The sequence below is a fragment of the Prionailurus viverrinus genome, chromosome D3 (genome assembly GCF_022837055.1).
Source record: "Prionailurus viverrinus isolate Anna chromosome D3, UM_Priviv_1.0, whole genome shotgun sequence".
NCBI classification, from domain to species: domain Eukaryota; kingdom Metazoa; phylum Chordata; class Mammalia; order Carnivora; family Felidae; genus Prionailurus; species Prionailurus viverrinus.
The window spans coordinates 7,581,527-7,599,726 of NC_062572.1; the positions used below are offsets into that span (position 1 = coordinate 7,581,527).

General features: G+C 56.4%; 1 protein-coding gene across 1 annotated transcript in view; it reads right to left on the reverse strand.

Moving 5' to 3' along the window:
- Positions 1 to 2,434: 2,434 nt before the first annotated feature.
- The window catches only part of MLXIP (MLX interacting protein), a 61,198-nt gene continuing 45,432 nt past the window's right edge, over positions 2,435 to 18,200 (reverse strand). Inside the window, exons 4-17 of the mRNA XM_047826814.1 lie at positions 17,087 to 17,176; positions 16,650 to 16,691; positions 16,145 to 16,316; positions 15,322 to 15,411; positions 14,652 to 14,743; positions 13,070 to 13,721; positions 12,474 to 12,595; positions 12,200 to 12,353; positions 10,610 to 10,734; positions 10,073 to 10,174; positions 9,837 to 9,964; positions 9,468 to 9,591; positions 7,869 to 7,998; positions 2,435 to 7,219 (exon numbers count right to left, since the gene is read on the reverse strand). Of these exons, the coding sequence (XP_047682770.1) occupies positions 7,098 to 7,219; positions 7,869 to 7,998; positions 9,468 to 9,591; positions 9,837 to 9,964; positions 10,073 to 10,174; positions 10,610 to 10,734; positions 12,200 to 12,353; positions 12,474 to 12,595; positions 13,070 to 13,721; positions 14,652 to 14,743; positions 15,322 to 15,411; positions 16,145 to 16,316; positions 16,650 to 16,691; positions 17,087 to 17,176 (2,145 nt within the window). The 3' untranslated portion in view covers positions 2,435 to 7,097. The remainder of the gene's footprint in view (positions 7,220 to 7,868; positions 7,999 to 9,467; positions 9,592 to 9,836; positions 9,965 to 10,072; positions 10,175 to 10,609; positions 10,735 to 12,199; positions 12,354 to 12,473; positions 12,596 to 13,069; positions 13,722 to 14,651; positions 14,744 to 15,321; positions 15,412 to 16,144; positions 16,317 to 16,649; positions 16,692 to 17,086; positions 17,177 to 18,200) is intronic.

The following is an 18,200-nucleotide window of genomic DNA, read 5'->3' on the forward strand; positions in this document are numbered from 1 at the left end:
AAGAACCGAAACGAGCGAAAATGAGGTGGGGAAAGTGAGCAGGGGCCAGAGGGGCAAGATGGGGCGGGGTGGGGGAAATAGACACCAGGGCTTGGCCCTCATCGGGAAGGCCCTGGATGGACTGAGCACAGGAGTGACGTGGCTGGACCTGGGCTTTTCCAAACTCACACTATGATGAAGACCACAAGACAGAGCAAGTGGGGCCCTGTTATGTGAACTGGTTGAGAAATAACGGCAACCTGGATCTGGTGACAGCAGCGGCGTGGAGCAAAGTGGGTAATGTGTTTGGAAGAGATTCAAAAGACGAACTAGGGGCGCCTGGGTGGCGCAGTCGGTTAAGCGTCCGACTTCAGCCAGGTCACGATCTCGCGGTCCGTGAGTTCGAGCCCCGCGTCGGGCTCTGGGCTGATGGCTCAGAGCCTGGAGCCTGTTTCCGATTCTGTGTCTCCCTCTCTTTCTGCCCCTCGCCCGTTCATGCTCTGTCTCTCTCTGTCGCAAAAATAAATAAACGTTGAAAAAAAAAATTAAAAAAAAAAAAAAAAAAAAAAGATGAACTTGACCAGACTTGGCATTAGGAGAGGTGAGGGAGGGGAGGGGAGGGGAGGGGAAGGACAAGTCAAGGATAATCCTCCCCATTTGGTGGGTGGAGAGGCTATTTACAAGGTAAAAAATAAAATGATTCTTTAGACTTCTCTGATCCATGTGGCCTTAATACCTTGGCAACTACTTTGATTTCTTCTTCTATGAAATGGGAATAGCAACACCATCAGGTTGAGAACTATCCAGGGGCACGCATGCCCCATGGAGCCCAGAGCCTGATGCGAAAGAAGAAGTCTCTAGAACACTGGCCTCACTCCCTCTGCTCGCTCTGTCTCCCTTCTCCCAGTCTATCAAAACTTAACCCTCTTCTCCGAATTATGTCCCTAGCATTTTTTTTTCCTCAAAAGTCTACATTTATTTTGAGAGAACAAAGAGAGTGCAGGTGCACAAGAGAGGGAGGGGGCAGAGAGAGAGGGAGAGAGAATCCCAAGCAGGCTCCGTGCCAAGCCAGACTTGAGGCTGGATCTCATGACCATGAGATCATGACCTGAGCTGAAATCAAGACTCAGATGCTTAACTGACTGAGTCACCAGGCGCCCCGTCTCAAGCATCTTTCAAGATTCCACACATGACATGGAGCTGTGTTCAAAAACTTAAAAAGAGCAAAGCAGACACCTGTTGCTCAATGGAAATTGAGTTTCTTCAGCCCAGAGGAGTCTGAGAACCACTCACTTCTTTCTAGGGCCTCCTGTTCTCAAGACCTAAAATCTTGCTTTGTGTCACTGAGACTTTTTCTTTGGGGGAGGCATCAGGTTTGATCAGACAAGAGCCGGTGTATCAACCCACAGCATTTTAGTCAGAGATTCAGATCTGGGCCGTTTGGTGAGACAGGCTGGCAGCTCTGTACAGGAGTAGGCCGCCCGCAAGAGGTAGCACAAGTTGGTTGGCTCACTGGGTCACCTTCCAGGCACAAGTGACTGCGGTGGGGGACGCAGGAAGATGGTATGGGAAAGAGAGAAGCTTCTAAATTAAACACAGATCATCAAAGTCTTCTCAGCACGGCAACGGGACATCTTTGCTGCTCAACTTCCCTGCATTTTCCACCTATGGTTTTGGGTCCATGGTCAGCAGGGAGACCACAGCTCCCTGGGGCCATCACCATGACTCAGAAGACTTTCAGCCCTGGGGCCAGTGTTAGCCATTCTGATGATGACCTATACTTTTTTTTTTTAATTTCTTTTTTTTAATGGTTGTTTATTTTTGAGAGAGAGAGAGAGAGATAGAGAGACAGAGCTCGAGAGGGGAAGGGCCAGAGAGAGAGGGAGACCCAGAATCGGAAGCAGGCTCCAGGCTCCTAGCTGTCCGCACAGAGCCCGACGCAGGGCTCGAACTCACGAACCGCGAGGTCAGGACCTGAGACAAAGTCGGACGCTTAACCGACTGGGCCACCCAGGCACCCCGACTATACTAAGTACAGTGCTCCACGGGTGACCGCACACCCTGACGTGATTTTATGTGAACCTCACAACCACCCTGTTCAACAGCATGGGCCAGGTGCCATCTGCCCAGGTTCCCGATGGGGACATGGGCAGCTTGTACAAGCACCACTGAGCTCTGTCCACCTGGGAAAGGCCTGGAACACCAGGCCCTGGAGAGTTCATGGGAAGAATTGGTCATTTTGGGCTTCTGTCACGGGCCCTTACAGCAGCCTCTCTTCAGGAACCCCTGCCCACCTCGGGCCTCTCTTCTCGCCGCCAAGGCCTCCACCGTAGGCTGCACCCATCCCTCAAGGTTAGAATGAGTGAGCCCGTCTTGGCATCACTTTGTTCCCATCTCCCTGAATCATCTCTTCCACAGCCCAACAGAGTACCATTTAAGACCACATGTCACAGGCTTTTCAAAAAAATACAGCTTTTTATTGTCTTGGATGCAAATATAGTTTTAAAACTGCATTGTAGTGTTGAATACAGCTGGTGGAAACGTGCTTCTCAACAGCGGAGCATGAGGGGTGGTGTTCTGGATGGCACAGGCCTGAGGGAGCCTCTGATTAACAAGGCTCTTCTCCGGTTTTGTTTTTCAGACCACGAGAGGAAACTTCCTCCTAATGGAGCCCTGACACAATCACCAGAGCTCACAACAGAAAAAACGAGCCAGGTACACAATAAACTGAAACCTGGAAAAGAACATGGTGGCTCAGCCGTGGTGTTACAAAGTGAGTAGATGAATCCGGTTTCCTTTCGAGGGCTGTCCGAGAAGGTTCGGGTACAGAGAGAGCAGGGCGTTGTAGGGGACGGGCTGTGTTCAAGCTCCCTTGGGAGAGACACAGCCTGGAGTCATGTCTCCTGAGCCAGAGCCCTTCAGACCCTTCAACTGTAGGACGTAAACTCTATGGAAAAATGTGTCAGTGTCTCCTAACCTTCCAGAACCTCAAGCCTTGCGAGTAGCACACCTCTGTTCAGAAACCCAGAAAAGAATTCTTCAAATGAGCGATGCCCAGGGTTGACTATGGCACCAAAAGTCTGACTGGGAGAGGGAGGTGAATTTTGCTACATACTTGGGAAGGAATTTCACAAAAATAAAATTCCATTAAGTAAATGCACGCAGGCAGGCTTGTGCAAGCACATGCACACGCACATGCGCGCGCGCGCACACACACACACACACACACACACACACACACAGAGTCAAAGCCAACATTCAACGTGAAAAGTTCCCTTTTCTTTTCTCAAAGGCTGATTTTCGCAAAACCCCCGACAAGGAAACAGAACCCCCGTGTGATGAGCCAGGAAAGCCAAGTCCTCGGAAGGAAAAGAAAATGGAGCAGCTGTGGATGTGCACGGTAGGTCCTAAGGCCTCTCCTTGATCCCGCAGCCTCTCCGATCAGACGGGTTCAAGGCCAAGGAGAATACTACTGAACGGTACAAACGTGTTGAGCGTCCAAGCTCTTCCACCCTCTAGCCCTACCCTCCTCTCCCTTTGTCCATGTTCAGACGTGGTGAGGATTCTCTTGAACGTACGAGGCACAGACCACGGCCCATGGCTGCCATGGTGCCCACATCTGGGCACCCAGCTCCCTCGACGAGACCACGACTGCAGGAACACTTGGCACAGCTAAATCCCGGCGAGCGGCGGGCGGGTGTCACCACTGGCAAAGTGCGTAATGGGAAGCAGGGTATCTCTAGGGAAAGGTACCTTCCCACCAGACAGAAATGACCGCGAGGGCCAGCTTGCACCCGGCGTGCGGGGCCGTGAGCAGCGGGGTAGAGACCGTTGAGGACGGCCCGGCCCCATGCAGATGCATGCTTCAGCTACACTGTGACAGCCTGTGAGCCTGGAAACCACAAACCCACTTCTCGTTCTTCTAGTTCTCGGGTCACTCACCACTGCACCCCCTCACCTGGGGTGAGACAAAGGGGGCCGGCACCACCGTGGGGTGCCACGCTCCCTCACAGTCTAGGTTCATCTTTCTATTGGCCAGAGCAGAAAAACCTTCAGGCCCAACCTCTAGCAAGGGGAAGGGGTCAGGTCACAAGGACAGGAAGCCGAGGAAGCCGGGTGCCCAAGACACATGGGCAACCTCTCCTTGCAGAGGCTCCAGGAACAGGGCGGCGTTGGGGGTTCCTTCCTCCTGACAAGAGCCCGTGATGCCTGTTAACATCTCATCAACGCTAACGTCTGATGCTGGGACCACTGCTCCAGTGTGAGAAAAACGGCTGGACGGCGGCCAGGGTGCACGGGCTGAAGCATCCTGGGTGGATGAAGGGTGACTGCTGGTGCAGAACCACCTGAGGCCAGAGACGGAGGGACAGCCCGCCAAGTCTCAGAAAGCCCCACGGCGGCACCTGCCCTGTCCCTGCATGTCCCATTCATTGTGACAGAGCACGCAGCAGTGTGAAGGGAACTGATGGCACAGAAAGATTTCACAGAAATGCTTTTCAGATTTATGTGCCAGATGGGCTTTTTTTTCCCCCCCCTTTTCAGATTGTTTTTCTAATTCTCCAAAGTGTCAGCATTTTAATGTTTCTTTTCTGGGAGTAGAGGCAGGAGCAGGGGTGAAAATGAGCGTAAACAAAGCACAGCCCCATGGTCAGCATCCACTGGAGGCTGCTGGAAGAGTGGTCTCGCTGTCCCTGCACGCTGGCTGGGCCCCTCTGGCCATGTTCATTGAGCAAGACTCCAAAACAAGAAATGATTCTGGGACAAGAAACAATCGTGTCTGTGAGAAGAGATACAGCTTTGTGGCCCTACAGCCGTGGTAATTGTGAGCACCAAGAGAAATGGATTTAAGTAATTATCTCGAAACAAAAACATGCATCTAGTTAACAGTCTGCTAGGACACACACACACACACACACACACACACACACACACACACACCTCAAAGTCTCACGTGACCAACAGCCTTAAATATTCAACAAAACAGAAACATGAACATCAATTCAGCAAAAGGGAGAGGAGGAGAGGTAGGCCAAAGCAGCAGGAGGCCAATTTTATATCCCACGGAGTTAAAGAAAAAAAAAAAAAAAAAAGACTCCCAGCACGGGGTGCATGGAAGGCTGCTAATTCAGGAGAGGTCTTGGTGGGCCAAGCACTGTGGCCATCCACACGGTTTACAAAGGCACAGGAACTGTGGAAGGGACTGAGCTCACGACCCTCCACGAGCCCTCACAGCTGGGGACATCATGTGGTTTTCCTTTTGACCGTAATGAGTTCTTACCGTGGTGGTCTTCTCCCTTTTGAAGGGAGACTCCATGTTTGTCCTGGGGTGAAGGGCGAGTTCTCTTACCACCTCCCAGTGGATATTAAGGATTAGCCCAGCCTTGTGTGCTCACCCCTGAGGGAAGTGATCTGGAAGGCCTGTAAACACGTTTTTCCGCGGTAGGCTGAGGGATGCCGCCAGGCTGCTCTTCTGTGAAGCTGAAGCACAGACGAGGGAACAGGCGGCTGGTCGGTGACCCGCGGCAGCGACGGCGGCAGGGAGAGGACGCCCCCTCTGTTCTCCATCAGCTGAGGCTGAGGCAGGGCTGGCTGCCCCCGAGCGCCTTCGGCAGGTCTCCAGGAAGCAGTGGGAGCCTCCAAATGGACCCACCTTTCAGGAGGCAGCCCTCGGAGCCCCCGCAAAGCTTGCCCCAGGATTTCCGGCCTGCCCAGCACCGCCCAGGCTCCATCTCTGGCCGGGAGGACAGAGGTTGAATGGGAAGTTCACTGACCCTCCGAACTTCACAGCAGAACGTTAGAAGCACATTCTTTCAACAAGAAGGTACCCTGGGCTGGGCTTCCTGAGTGTTAGAGTGAGCGCCCGCCCTTCCGTCTGCGGCTCCTCCGACAGGTACAGCAAGAGGACGGGCCTGGACGCCCCAGCTGCAGTTCCCACGTTTGGAAGCAGGCCATGGCCCCCGATATCCCTCCACCTTGATCAAATATGTGTAGCTCTTCACTGCCTTATCTGGAGGTGCCCAGAGACAGCTCGAAGGCTGGCTGCCCCAGAGTTCTGCCTGTCAACACTCAATTTCTTCCTCCAAACACGAGACAGGACAGACTTTGGGTGTGGTGACATCTTTGGTCCGAGAACTGTTACGGTTTGGGGCTCCTGGCTGAACAATCCGGCCAAGATGACCGGACCGATGACGGCACCCTGGAGTCTGGCCTTTCAGACGCTCTACCCTGGGGCTGTACACATCCACGGAACACTGCTGGCTCACCCGAGGCTATGGCTTGGAAGCAAGCGGAGAACGAGGGCCATGCAGTGAGGCGATGCCCGAGGAGGCCCCACCCGAGTCCCTGCCACGGTTTCAAGTCAGCGACATGTGGCCATCACAACACCAGGCAGAACGAAGTCACTCCCAGACCACAGTGCCGCCTGAGGGGGTTTCTAAGCCAGGGCGGCAGCTTTGCATTGCTCGTGCTTTCCTTCTTGTCCCGCGTGCATTCACACCCACCACTTGTGCACACGGGTTCTGAGGTTCCCTGGTGGCTCGTGCGGTGGGAGGCGGCCTACCGTGCGCAAGCCTGAGCAGCCGTCCAAACCTACTTACAAGGTCAGAGTCTGAGGGGGAAAGAGAGACGCCTTCCACCTGCCCCGTGGGCATGTCAGAGTGGCACAGGAGTCACTCGGAGCCGTCCGAGTACCCAGGGGTGACAGGAGCGAGTATCTCTAAGTCTGAGGACAGAACCGGAAAGGAACCCTTATGCCTCTTATAGCTCACAGGAGCAGGCCCTGCCCCTTCTGTCCCATCTACTCCCTGCACCGGCACCATGGGCCTGGCAGGCCGCCAGCAGGACAGGACTTTGTCTGGGTTGCCCGAGGGCAGGGGAGGTCACGACTGAGGTCGCTGAGTGAGAGTTCACAGCAAGGGGTTCCCAAAGATGGGCTATTGCTGTTGGCAGGACCCGAACCTGCTTCAGACCTGAGCACAGTGTTCTGAGCGGCCCGGTGGGCCAGTGGAGTTGGAGGGGGGCCCTGAGCTCCGCATCAGGAGAGGCATGGGGTGCAGCATCCTCTCCGCAGGCAGGGAAGAGCCTCGAGGCATCTTGCGCGGCCACGTGCCTGCTAGGCGCTAAGACTCCCCCGATCTCTTGCCAATTCTGGTGACAGCCTCTGCCGCCTGCTCCGGCAGCTGGGACGGGTCTGTCAGAATGGAGGTGGTGGTGCTCAGGTGCCGGAGGGTGTTCAGCACCGCTGGAAGAAAGGGGAAGGTTAGCCCAGGGACACAGGCACACACGGCAGCTCTGAGCCCGACGGATGGCACGCAAGGTGTTACACATACGACCCGTGTGGTAATTCTCATGCCCGCCAAAGCAGAGGCGCTGAGCTCACTGAGGGACGAATGCCAGCAAAGCCTCTCTGCCCCTAGGGTGACTCTCCGAATCACGCCTCCTATCCTGCAGACGGGCAGAGAATCCCAAGCCGTTCCTGTATGTCCACCTGTTTTCATGTCACCCCTCTATAACCTCAACGTGTGGGCGTCGCCTTGTTAGTTACAAGAATTAAATCCGAAAACATCTGAAAGCACCCGAGACGGCCTGGTGAATGGCAGGTGCTCGGTAACCACGCAAGACGGACCTGAGCACGGTGACACCCAGGGATGGTAGGAAGCCAAGCAGAGGCGCCAGGGGCTCTGCCCCCGCCCTGCGGTTGGCACATTCCGGTTCGGGGCCTCCTACACAGCATCATCCCGCGCTCCCGGCCCTGCTGGAGCGGCTGCTCGCGGTGGAGCCTGGCCTGGCTACAGCGCTGTCTGCAGCGAAGGCCCTCCTCTCTCCGAGACTGTCGTGCAGGGGCTGGCAAGCCCCCGTGGCGCCTCGGCCCCCATGCAGCCCCTACTCACTTGGCCTGAGGACGGGCAGGGAGCAGTGCTGGTCCAGCCAGGACAGTGCCGTCCGGTGCAGTTCTTCCAGGCTGCTGGTGGACACCATCCCCTTGAAGGACTCAAACAGCGGCTTGATGATGATACTGAACTGCATTGCACGTGGGTTAAAGAAAACGTAAGCGAGGAGGAGGACCAGCAAACATGTAACCAAGAGTGGGGAGAATGAAGCCCAGCTACAGGCTTGCCCAGGAGCAATTCCCCCGGGGCGGGCAAGTGACTGCACAGACAGTGGATGAGAGGCAGACATCTAGGTAGGTTAAGACGCACCCTTACATTCCCCTAAAATGTTCCCATCTAACTGTAACTGAGCAACAGGTTAATGACCACTGAGCAGGCCAGAGGCAGGGACTGAGAGGTTTGCTTGGTGTGGCACGGGGTCCTGGCACAACGACAGGAAAACCAACGGTCTTTATGTACACCGGCAAGAATAGGAGAGGTACGCTGCAGACCAAATGGGGGAAGCTGCCTGTCTAGAGATAGATGAGGCCTGTGTCTGGTGATAAACACACATGCTGGCTCTAAGTCACATTCCACGTAGGTCTCCCAAACCATCCTAGGCAATCAGCTTAGTGAAGGCAATGAGCTCCATTTTCTCCTTGGTCTGAGCCATGAGTGCCTGCGGTCCAAGCCTCAGCCCAATGAGGAACGTGCCATTTTCCTAAAGAGGTTCTGGCCCATCCCAGCTGTCACCCAGCTCCATCAGTGATGAGGGCAGAGGGAGGCTGGGCCAGCCAGGCAAAGCAGAGGAAACAGAGCCGGTGTCTGTCACCTCTCCTCTCTTCAAAACCAGCTGTCAGAGTGCAAATAAAGCAGATAAAATCCTCTGCTCCCAAACAACTGTCTTCTCAGTGTGTCAGTAACAAGGTGGAGGCACGTGGCCAACCTCCCACGTGTGCAGACCGTCTGAGGCAGAGATGTGGCTGGAAGGGTACGGACAAGGCAGGAGCTGTCCCCCAGAGGGGCCCTGCTGACATCTGGAAGCTGAGTGTGGGCGCGCCTTGGCCCCAGACAGACTCCAGCGCTCAGGTGCATGTGCCTCATGACAGCATCAGAGGCCACGTGGCCCAAACCCAGACAACAGCCTCGAGGGAGCTGGTTTCAAATCCTGACTGTGCCACTCAGTCGTTCGTGAGCCCTGGCTTCTCATCCATCACAGGGGCAGTACTCACCCTCCCTAAGTAAGTTACCCCAAGGACTGAGATGGTTGCCAGGAGGTGTCAGATGAGACCCTAGCTCCTTCCTACAGGATTGCCTCTACAAGCGGCTTTAGCTCCTTGCAACCAAGTGTCTTTACTTCCCAGGCACCGAGAGAGCAAACCGGGCCTGTTCTGCCTCCCCAGGAAGCCATGAGCCGGGACGGTCACCAACGACCGACTCCCTTCACGCCACGGCCCTGGCCAGGCCCCTCTCCCGAGGCGGAAGCCGGCACCGCCTGTTGGATGAGCCCAACGACAACCATTTATGTGGGTTTTTTCTAAAATCGCTGGGGTGTCAGTGTCTGTTGTTTCAGCCTACCCACAGCTGGGGGGTGGGAGAAGCAAGAAAACCCAAAGATACAATCCAGAACTTCCAATTCTGTAGGGTCCGGCTTTTCACATACTCGTCAAACATGTCTCTCATGTGATCGAACTGGCGCCGGGTGACAGGGACTCCTGTGGCGGGGAGCAGCTGCTGGCAGGAGCTGCAACAGGCAGAATCAGAGGCAGCTCAGAGCAGCTGGCGGTGAAGCTGGACCCGGGGCACCGAACAGGCAGGGCCGGCCCGCTGTCGGCCACGGCAGGCCCGAGGTGGGGGGGGCTCGGAAGGAGGAGGATGACAAAAACCCAGAGTGCTGCAACAGAGAGGAGGCTACGGGTGATGGGGCCTCTGTGACACGCACACAGGAGCGCAAGGCGCCAGCCCCGGGCCCCGCGTTCCCAGTCTCACATGATGGTGGTGTTGAGCTCCTCTATTTCCTCCCGCAGCCGCCGGGCTTCCTCCTGCATCTGGCTCCGCTCCTGCTGCAGCTTGGTGATGTACTCCACGGTCTTTTGCAGTGTGATGGCGTGGCTGGTCTGTGGGAGGGGCGGCGGGGTCAAAGCCGCAGCGGCCACGGCGACCCTGCCTGTCTGCCCGGCACCGAGGCCAATGAAGCGGCTCCCCACCCACCCAATGCCACTCACCAGCTTGGAATTATTAGAGATCAAACTGTTAAGGGTGTCAAAGCCCATCTTGATGTTGAAGCGCCTTTTCTGCTCAGCTGAAATATGCTTCATCTGCCGGTTCTGTTGGGGAATCAAAGGGTCACTGTGATGCGGTGCTCTGTAAGGCCACCTCCCCTCCCTGCAGAATGGAGCACCTCGGCAGGGGCCACGACTGCTGCTGGTCAGCACCTCCCAGTCACCCTCAGACCCCTCCTCCACGGACCCAGTTCCCAGCTGCGGCCTCCTGGCATATTACAGGGCTCGATGCTGATTCCGGGGCTCAGGCCTCACTGGTAGGTGGGGGAATGGGAAGAGGGGACCTGATCTCGAGGTTAAGGTAGCAAACGTCCAGGGTCCTGATGCTACACCCCAGCCTGGTAAGCACCAGCCAAGTGCGTGGTCCTCCTTTCCTCTGTGTCCCTAGTAAGGGACGCAGCTGCCCCAGTGGCCCCTTGATATTCTCCTTTCCTCCCCAACCCTCCAAGGAAATCAAGACCCGAGAGAGACCTGTGATACCTTTAGAGCAGCCACATTTTTGGGGTCTGCAGATTTCCCTGAGCAGTTGTTCTGGGGAGACTGGGGACTGGGGCTCTGCTCTGAAGCACATGGAGAGGCCTGCCCTGAGTTTGGGCAATCTCGACCTGAGAAGAACAGAGACTCCTCTTAGAACATGGCCGGCTACAGCAGCTGGAACGGTCCTCACCCATGAAAGGAACCCCTGCAAATCCCAAACCCTGGAAACCCATCCGGAACCTCCCACGGCGACCACAGAGCAAAAACGGGAGAAATGCTTGCCAACACCTCAAGGAGGGTTCTGTTAGGTATGGACAAGGCCTGAAGAAGGCTGGCTGGACATGGAGTGGGAACACGGTCTGAGCTTGACCAGCCACAGGTTTTGGGGGACACGGAGAGTTTTGAGGGGAGGTGTGACTGCTAACCCAACCTCCTAAAAAGCCACGTGGAGGCAACCTGGGGTTTCCGTAGCGTCTGTAAGGCTCTGGTTCTTACCCTGTGTGTCAAGTACCCAGGTACCTGTTTACTTTTGTTCTCTCAACGCTACATATATGTTCTCTTATACTTTCTTCAATCCTGCCTACTCCCACGCAAGCCATGTCCTGGTCACTGGCATCTCTCAGGAGTCCCTCCGAGCCCCTGGGGCTGCCCCACTCAGCGCACTCTTTTCCGTGGCACCGATCTCCCTGCGGTGCTCTCTCAGGCAGAACTCCCCCCGCGGCGGCTCTGGCGCCCAGGGTTCTGTGCCTCAGAGGACAAGAGGCCTCCACCTGAGCCCTAACTTACATCACTGCAGGGGCCTCACAGTCTTTGTCTTTATCTTTCCGGACTGGAGGCCCTTGTTCCTCCAATCCTCCTTGGACAAGTCCCTGTACTGTCTGATCTCTGTAAGCAAAGATCTCTCCTCCTCGTGTCTTCCTGTTCAGAAAAGACAACCGTTTACACAGAGCTCCAGGAGCAGCCACGCCCTGCTTTTACTTAAGACAAGAAGGCACCTTTGGTCTCCCTCTCTGATGTGGCATCTGAAAGGAAGGAGCCTGGGTTCTGGTTCTACCCCCACCATGAGGGGCAGAGCCTCGGGCACATCGTTTACCCCTGGCTTCTCAGCTCTTCACAGGGCAAAATCAGTTCTACCCCGACCATCTGGCCAATGGAAGGCCCACGCTGTGGAAATGGGTTCAGCAGATGGGAGGTTCTTGAAAACTAAGGGACGGCTACGTTGATGTGTAGACAAGGCTGGGTGGTTTCCGTTTTCTGGAAACTGCGGACAAGGACTCTTCGGTCCCTTTTCTGGATCAGAACAGGCAGCTCAGAGCCAGGCCTTTCTAAAGGAGTTCAGGGACGGTGGTCCCCCGAGTGCATCAGTTGCCAACACTGCACACGCTTGCCGCCTTTCTGCTGCTGTGGATGATCTGGCACAACGCCGAGCACTTCCTAGCCTGGGCCGCTATCGGGCTTGTAAAATGTCACTGCACATCCTGTGAGTCCAGCCCCAAACCTAGGGAAGCCCACAGGCGGTCTCCCTGACCCAGCAGTGGGAGCTCTCAGTTGGCCCACGAAGTCCCAACTGCTCCGGCTGGAGCACACACTCACTGGAACCCGTGGCAGAGGCCTGCTCGCCCTTCACCAGGGACTCTTGCACTGTGCCTGGAGAGAAGAGCCGAGAGACGGGGGCTGGCTGGCTGCTCGTGGGATGGCCAAGGTCTGTCACCAGGATGCCACTGTGGAACTCCGTGACTCCAGGAGCCTGAGTGACACAGGAGGGAGAGGTCACCCCCAACTATAGTCATGCTGGGTGAGGACCACCCAAGAACAGGGCCACACTGCGGTTATAAGGATGCCGAGGGTCTGTCCAGAGCCCTCTCACCCGGGCAATGGAGGCAGGCGTGAGGACCACATTGGACTGGGACACAGTAGAAGCCAACATCCCTTCTCTCTTCAGAGGGCCTGATGTCATAATCACTGCTTGAGGTTGTCCTGAAAAGGCAGCTGCCAGAACAAGAAGGTGAGGGTGGTGTCCCTGAGCCACGGGCGGCCTGGCTGGGCCCAGGCCCAGGCCCACTGCACAGTGCTCCCCAGGAGAAGCATGGCCCCTGTTGCTGCTCAGACATTGCTTTCCTCACCACAGGAAAGACAAGACCACAAGGGTACCTGACCTTTGTTTTGTAACTTCTCCTTGAAGGGGACAGATTATAGACCTATAGACCTAGGACGGATTATAGATCACCCGGACCATGCTTTTTCAAACTGGGTTGAGACTAACTTTAAAAGAGCAACAGAGGGTATACATAAGAGACTAGATCACACACATGCAGATCAGAACACTCCTTTCACGTCACTGTGTGTGTGTGTGTGTGTGTGTGTGTGTGCGCGCGTGTGTGTGACAAGTTTGCAAGCCTCGGGGACAGGGAAATATTCCTCAGGAAGGGGAGACCAGACTCTGGCTTCCCTCCACTGACTTACCTGAGGCGATGCAAGCATTCTTCAATACCAAGGACACGGGCTCAGGTTTGGGAGCAGGCACTATTTTGGGGGGCTGCTTGGGCCTCCCCCCAGTCAAGGAGACCGGTTTGGGTTGCACAAAAGTTAAACAGGGTTGAGAAGGCCCAGCGGTTGGAGGCCGGGTGACTGGAGGCAGTGCCAGGCCACAGGGTGACACCGAGGGGGTGGGATGGTGGGTGGTGATGACAAGGCCCTGGCTCTGGCTGAAGGTGGTGGCAGATGCATCGTGGGTGAGGGTGGCGGAGGCCGTGTGCGTGATGACGGAGGGCGACTTGCTGGCTCCAGCAAACTTCGGCTGTAGGAAGGCGGGTGGAGCCAGGGGGCTCAAGGCAGTGGCCGGGGGTGGGGCTAACGGCAGAGCAGGGGAAGCAGGCGCCGGGGCAGGGCTGGGAGACAGCAAGGGCATGGTGAACACCGGGAGGAAAGGCTGGGGGACACTCAGAGGCTGTGCAGAGGGACCGAAGTCTGTAGGCTGGATAAAGGGGTCTCCAGGTCGGGGAGCTCGATCGCAGCCCGGCCTATCCGTAGGGTCTAGGGTGGTGGCTGCAGGAGGCGAAATGAGGCCATCAGGGAGGTTCACGGTGGGGAGAGCAGGGGCTGGCAGGATGCTCTCCTGAGAAAGGAAGGACAGGTGCTGGATCACACAACTTGCCATCACTTCCCGGTACAACACACCACCACAACGTGTGGTGGGCGCCTGAGCAGAACCTCCGGACAGAGGGACAAGGCGATGGTTCCCGTCCCCACGGCTGCTAACTGGGGGGAACGGAGCTGTGTCTCCCCAGGCATCCGCAGGGGTCTTGTTTCCATTAGGGACTAAATGATAACACAGAGCTCAGACAAAGCGACTGTCTGCACACAGTTGGCTCTAGGCCTGGGAGTATCTTGTTTCTGAAGTCCAGCAGGGGTCCCCCCAAAGTCCCTGCCATCTTCTGTTACAGAGCAGAGGCAGCCTGGATCACAGCTGCTCAGGGGTTCCCCCAGGACAGTTTCACGTATCAACTTCTAGAGGTCACCTCTTCCTAAAAGAGAAACGCTATAAGGAATCGATTGTCAGGATCTCAGTCTCTACAGAAGAACTTCTTCCCAGAACAGATGGAAGAAGATGGGGCCAGGTTTCTGGTGTCTAACTGGATACGGGTACCAGCCTGAGAGCCCCTGAGGGCAAAGAGCCATGCCTCATTCAGCTCTGCAGCCCCAGCACCCGATAACCAACTACTGTTAATTGTTGAGTAAAAAGAGAAATACACAGAACTTGTTTTTATTAGCGATCCATGTTTTTCTTTGCTAAGCCTCTCTAAACTGGTCAGAACAGAGCTCACGGCACACAGGTTACGTGCAGCCTTAGGCAGGGGCGCCTGCTTACTGACAGTCTCTCTCCCCTCTTGGATATCTCTGCGTGCTTTCGAGGAGGGCCAGAATAACTTCTTTATGCGTTAGTTGTGTGTTCAGCCCTAGATCTGGCAAGCCCTAGTGTGTTGCTTATGACTGTGTGGTTACTTATTAGCCTGGCCCTCAGCCCCCCTGCCCCCACTCCCTCTACCTGAGCAGGTGGGCTGTTGGGATCTGGTGCAGGTGCTGAGACAGGTGCAGGCAGCACGGAACCAAAAATGGAGCGGCTGGAAGAGAAGAGGTCTGAAAGACAACAGCGGGGGCCTTTGAGCTCCGTGTGCCCATCACATCCTTGAATTAAGATCCAAGCGAACAGGGCACTGAGCCCCATCTTACCCAGAGGAGTGCCATGGCATTCCCCCCTGAGGGCATTCCCCCCTGAGGTAACTCTGCAGAAAGAGGCCCTCTGATTGGAACCGCTCATGCTGGCAACTTGTGTGGGCTCTGAAATACTCCCAGGCCTGGTGTTTCGTGGGCTCTTACAAGCCCAGTTCTAACTGCAGGACACTGCTGGGAGGCGGCTGTGTTGCCAGCGCCCTCTGCTGCCTAGAGGGAGAACTGCTTACGGTTCTGGGCAAACCTGAGGATCTGAGACCGCAGGAATGAGAATGGCGATTCCCTTGAGAGAGAACCGTGTGGCAGAAAAGCTTCCCAGACCTTGCAACTACTACCAAAAAAAAAAGGTAGTTCTGGAAAAATTCCAAGTCTTCCCCTCTGCCCATTCTAACAGTCCCCTCCACGAAGGGGAAGCACCAGTGTGCTCTGTCCTGGGCAAAAGGAGATCCCGGCAGCCATGCTCTCTGCCTGCCCCGAGTCCTCACCCTGGAAAGGTTCAAATGTGTCCATGAAGTCCAGGTTGGGCTGCAGGGGGATGAGCCCCGGCTGGATCATGTCGGCATTCCCCAGATGCGCTGCAAGAATCAGAAAGGAGACAGAGGCATCATTCTGCCTTCTCAGGCAATGTTGCAGGAACACATAAAAGGCCTGGAACGGGTCCTCCTGGCCCTGTTCACACTCCAGATTCTTCCAAGGAGAAGTGCAGGGAGATGGCTGGAATTTCTACCTTCTTGTGAGTTCATGGCTATTCTCCCCCTTCAGAAGGCAGGAAAGAAAGTGAGTTTTTATAAGAAAAGTGAAGTGAGTATCCCAACAAGCGCAAGAACAGCTATGCAGAGATCCCTGGTTCTAACTGCTGGTCTGTGGGCTCTTCCCTGAAGGGTAACTGGATGCCTGAATGTTGCCAGGTAAAAGGTCATGCCCAGGAATACCTGATTTTCTTCACAGTGAGTCAGAGGCCCTGTCACTCGGCCTAGGCACAGATCCTCCGCTCAGGGGACAGTATCAGAAATGGCAAACTGATTCAGACCAAATCCCCACCGTCTTCTCACAGTGGCACCACAGGCGTGACAGCTGCCCAGGAAGGCCCATTTGCAGTCCCCACGCTCTCAGTGCATGTGACCCTCAGATGCCAGTGACACTGGCCAATCTTTCTGGCAGCCTGTCCTAATTAAGTGGTGCCCAGCAGCTAAGAGATGGCCTTGAGGCAAATCCTGCCCTGGGGGCCCCGGGGGGGGGGGGGGGGCGGGGCTGGCAGAGAAGGACACCAGCTGCGTGTTGGAAGCCAAGGATCCAGAGGTGGGTTACCTATTTCCCGGGGGTTGGGCCAGGCCACCGGCTGGTGAGAGGAAAGTGTGGAGAAGAGGGTGTCGCTGAATTCTGACATGAGCATGTCTGTGTCCAGCAGTGGGTCCTCCTCCATGGGCACCGGGGTCTTCCATCCGTCCCCACGTTTGTGCCAATAAAGCATGTCATCATCCTATCGCCAACAGAAGGGGAAGGACAAGTCCCAGGGGACTGGTGAACTCAGAACTCCCAATCCCATCACGCAGGGAGGCGCTACCCTAGTTTACGGAGCGGCAAGGGCTGCTCTAAGAGATGAGGCGGTGGGTGAGCAGGGAGAACTGGCCTGTTTCCTTAGCCTGCATGTCCTCTGTGTGAGAAGGGGGGTGGCCTCCCTGGAGCTGCGGGGACAGCCTGTGTCCCCACCACCTTCGGCTGCGGGCTTCCCCGTGGGGCCGCCCACATCACTGCCGCTTCCCGTCAGAGGAGGGTTCCTCTGCGGGTCCTCCCAGCCCCACCGTGCACTCACCCGGGCCAGGCTGGAGAGGTCCTCATCCTTGTGCTGCTGCAGCTGTGGAGAAAAGAGGAGAAAAGAGCTTCACTCAGGGGCCTGGGAGGGGATGAGGCCCTCGGCCTCTCCTCCCAGAACCATCCGGGCCTCTTCTCCCTGGGAGGCCTGTGAGGGGTCTTGCTCTCTGCCGTCGCCAGGCCCACGCTGGGCAGAGACGAGATTCCCAACCAGCGTCCGTGGAATAAACAGCCCCGGTTCGCAGCGGGAGAAACTGAGAGCGCAGGTAACACGACCGAAGCAGGTCCACCGCTCGGGCTGGGCTAGAACACTGGCTGCCACGGGAGCAGCAATGGAGCCACGACCTCGGGGGCCAGCGTCTGGATACAGGCCTTCGGTCCTTCCCTCCTCTACGGGGGCTTCCTGCACATGCTCTTCTCGGAGCCCAAGCCGGGTACCCTTTTCTTGAAGTAGGTTCTCCACTTGTGATATTCCCGGATCACGATCTCAATGCGGCTCTTCCAGTACTTCCCTTCTGTGGTGATGGCCTGTGAAGGGAGGCAGGTCACGGTCAAAAGAGGGGCATCCAGGCTGACCGGCAGAACTCAGCCTGAAGACAGAGATGTGTCTGACACCGGAAGTCAGCCCCGGGCAGCGCGGCTCAGAGGGCCCTGCCACGCGCCTACAACCTCATTCGCCGACGTGTCCCGCCTCTCTGGTGCTACGACCAACCTCTACCTAAGGACGTGCTTTTATTTCACGACCTCAGATGACCAAGGGCAGCTTCGGCAGCATGGTTCCTAAGGGTCCGGATTGGAGCATGGGTCAGAGAGAGTGCTTGGGCAGGGGAGAGGGAGAGAGATGGGGGGGAGGGGGGAGACGGAGAGAGGGAGAGGGGGAGAGGGAGAGGGAGAGGGAGAGGGAGAGGGAGAGGGAGAGAGGGAGAGGGAGAGGGAGAGGGGGAGGGGGAGGGGGAGGGGGAAGAGGGAGAGGGGAGGGGGAGGGGGAGGCGGAGAGGGGGAGGGGGAGGGGGAGAGGTGGAGGCGGAGAGGGACAGGCGGAGGGGGGAGGGGGAGGGGAGGGGAGGGGAGGGGGGGAGGGGAGGGGAGGGGAGGGGAGGGGGAGGGGGAGGGGGAGAGGGAGAGGGAGAGGGAGGGGGAGGGGGAGAGGGAGAGGGAGAGGGAGAGGGAGAGGGAGAGGGAGAGGGAGAGGGAGAGGGAGAGGGCCCTCCGCCCTGGTGCCGGAAGAGCCCTACAGAGAGAGCCAGGGGTAGCAGTGAATGCCTGATCCAGGAGACCCTGCCACATTTTCGAAGGGTGAAAACAAACAGCCAATCACAGAAGTTTTAGGTGGAAAGTGTTCAACCTTCCCATCATGCACGTGAGCCCCTTCCAAGATATCCCTGAAGCGCTCTGGCAACAAAGAAATCATGACTGCCTCAGAGAGCCGGCCTCACTTTCAGATTGCTTTTTGTTTACGGCTGGAGTATATTAAAGCGAGTCCCAGGTATCGTTAAGACCCATTTAATTTCACCCAAAAATACTTCACTGTGGGTCTGACAGTGAAGAATCT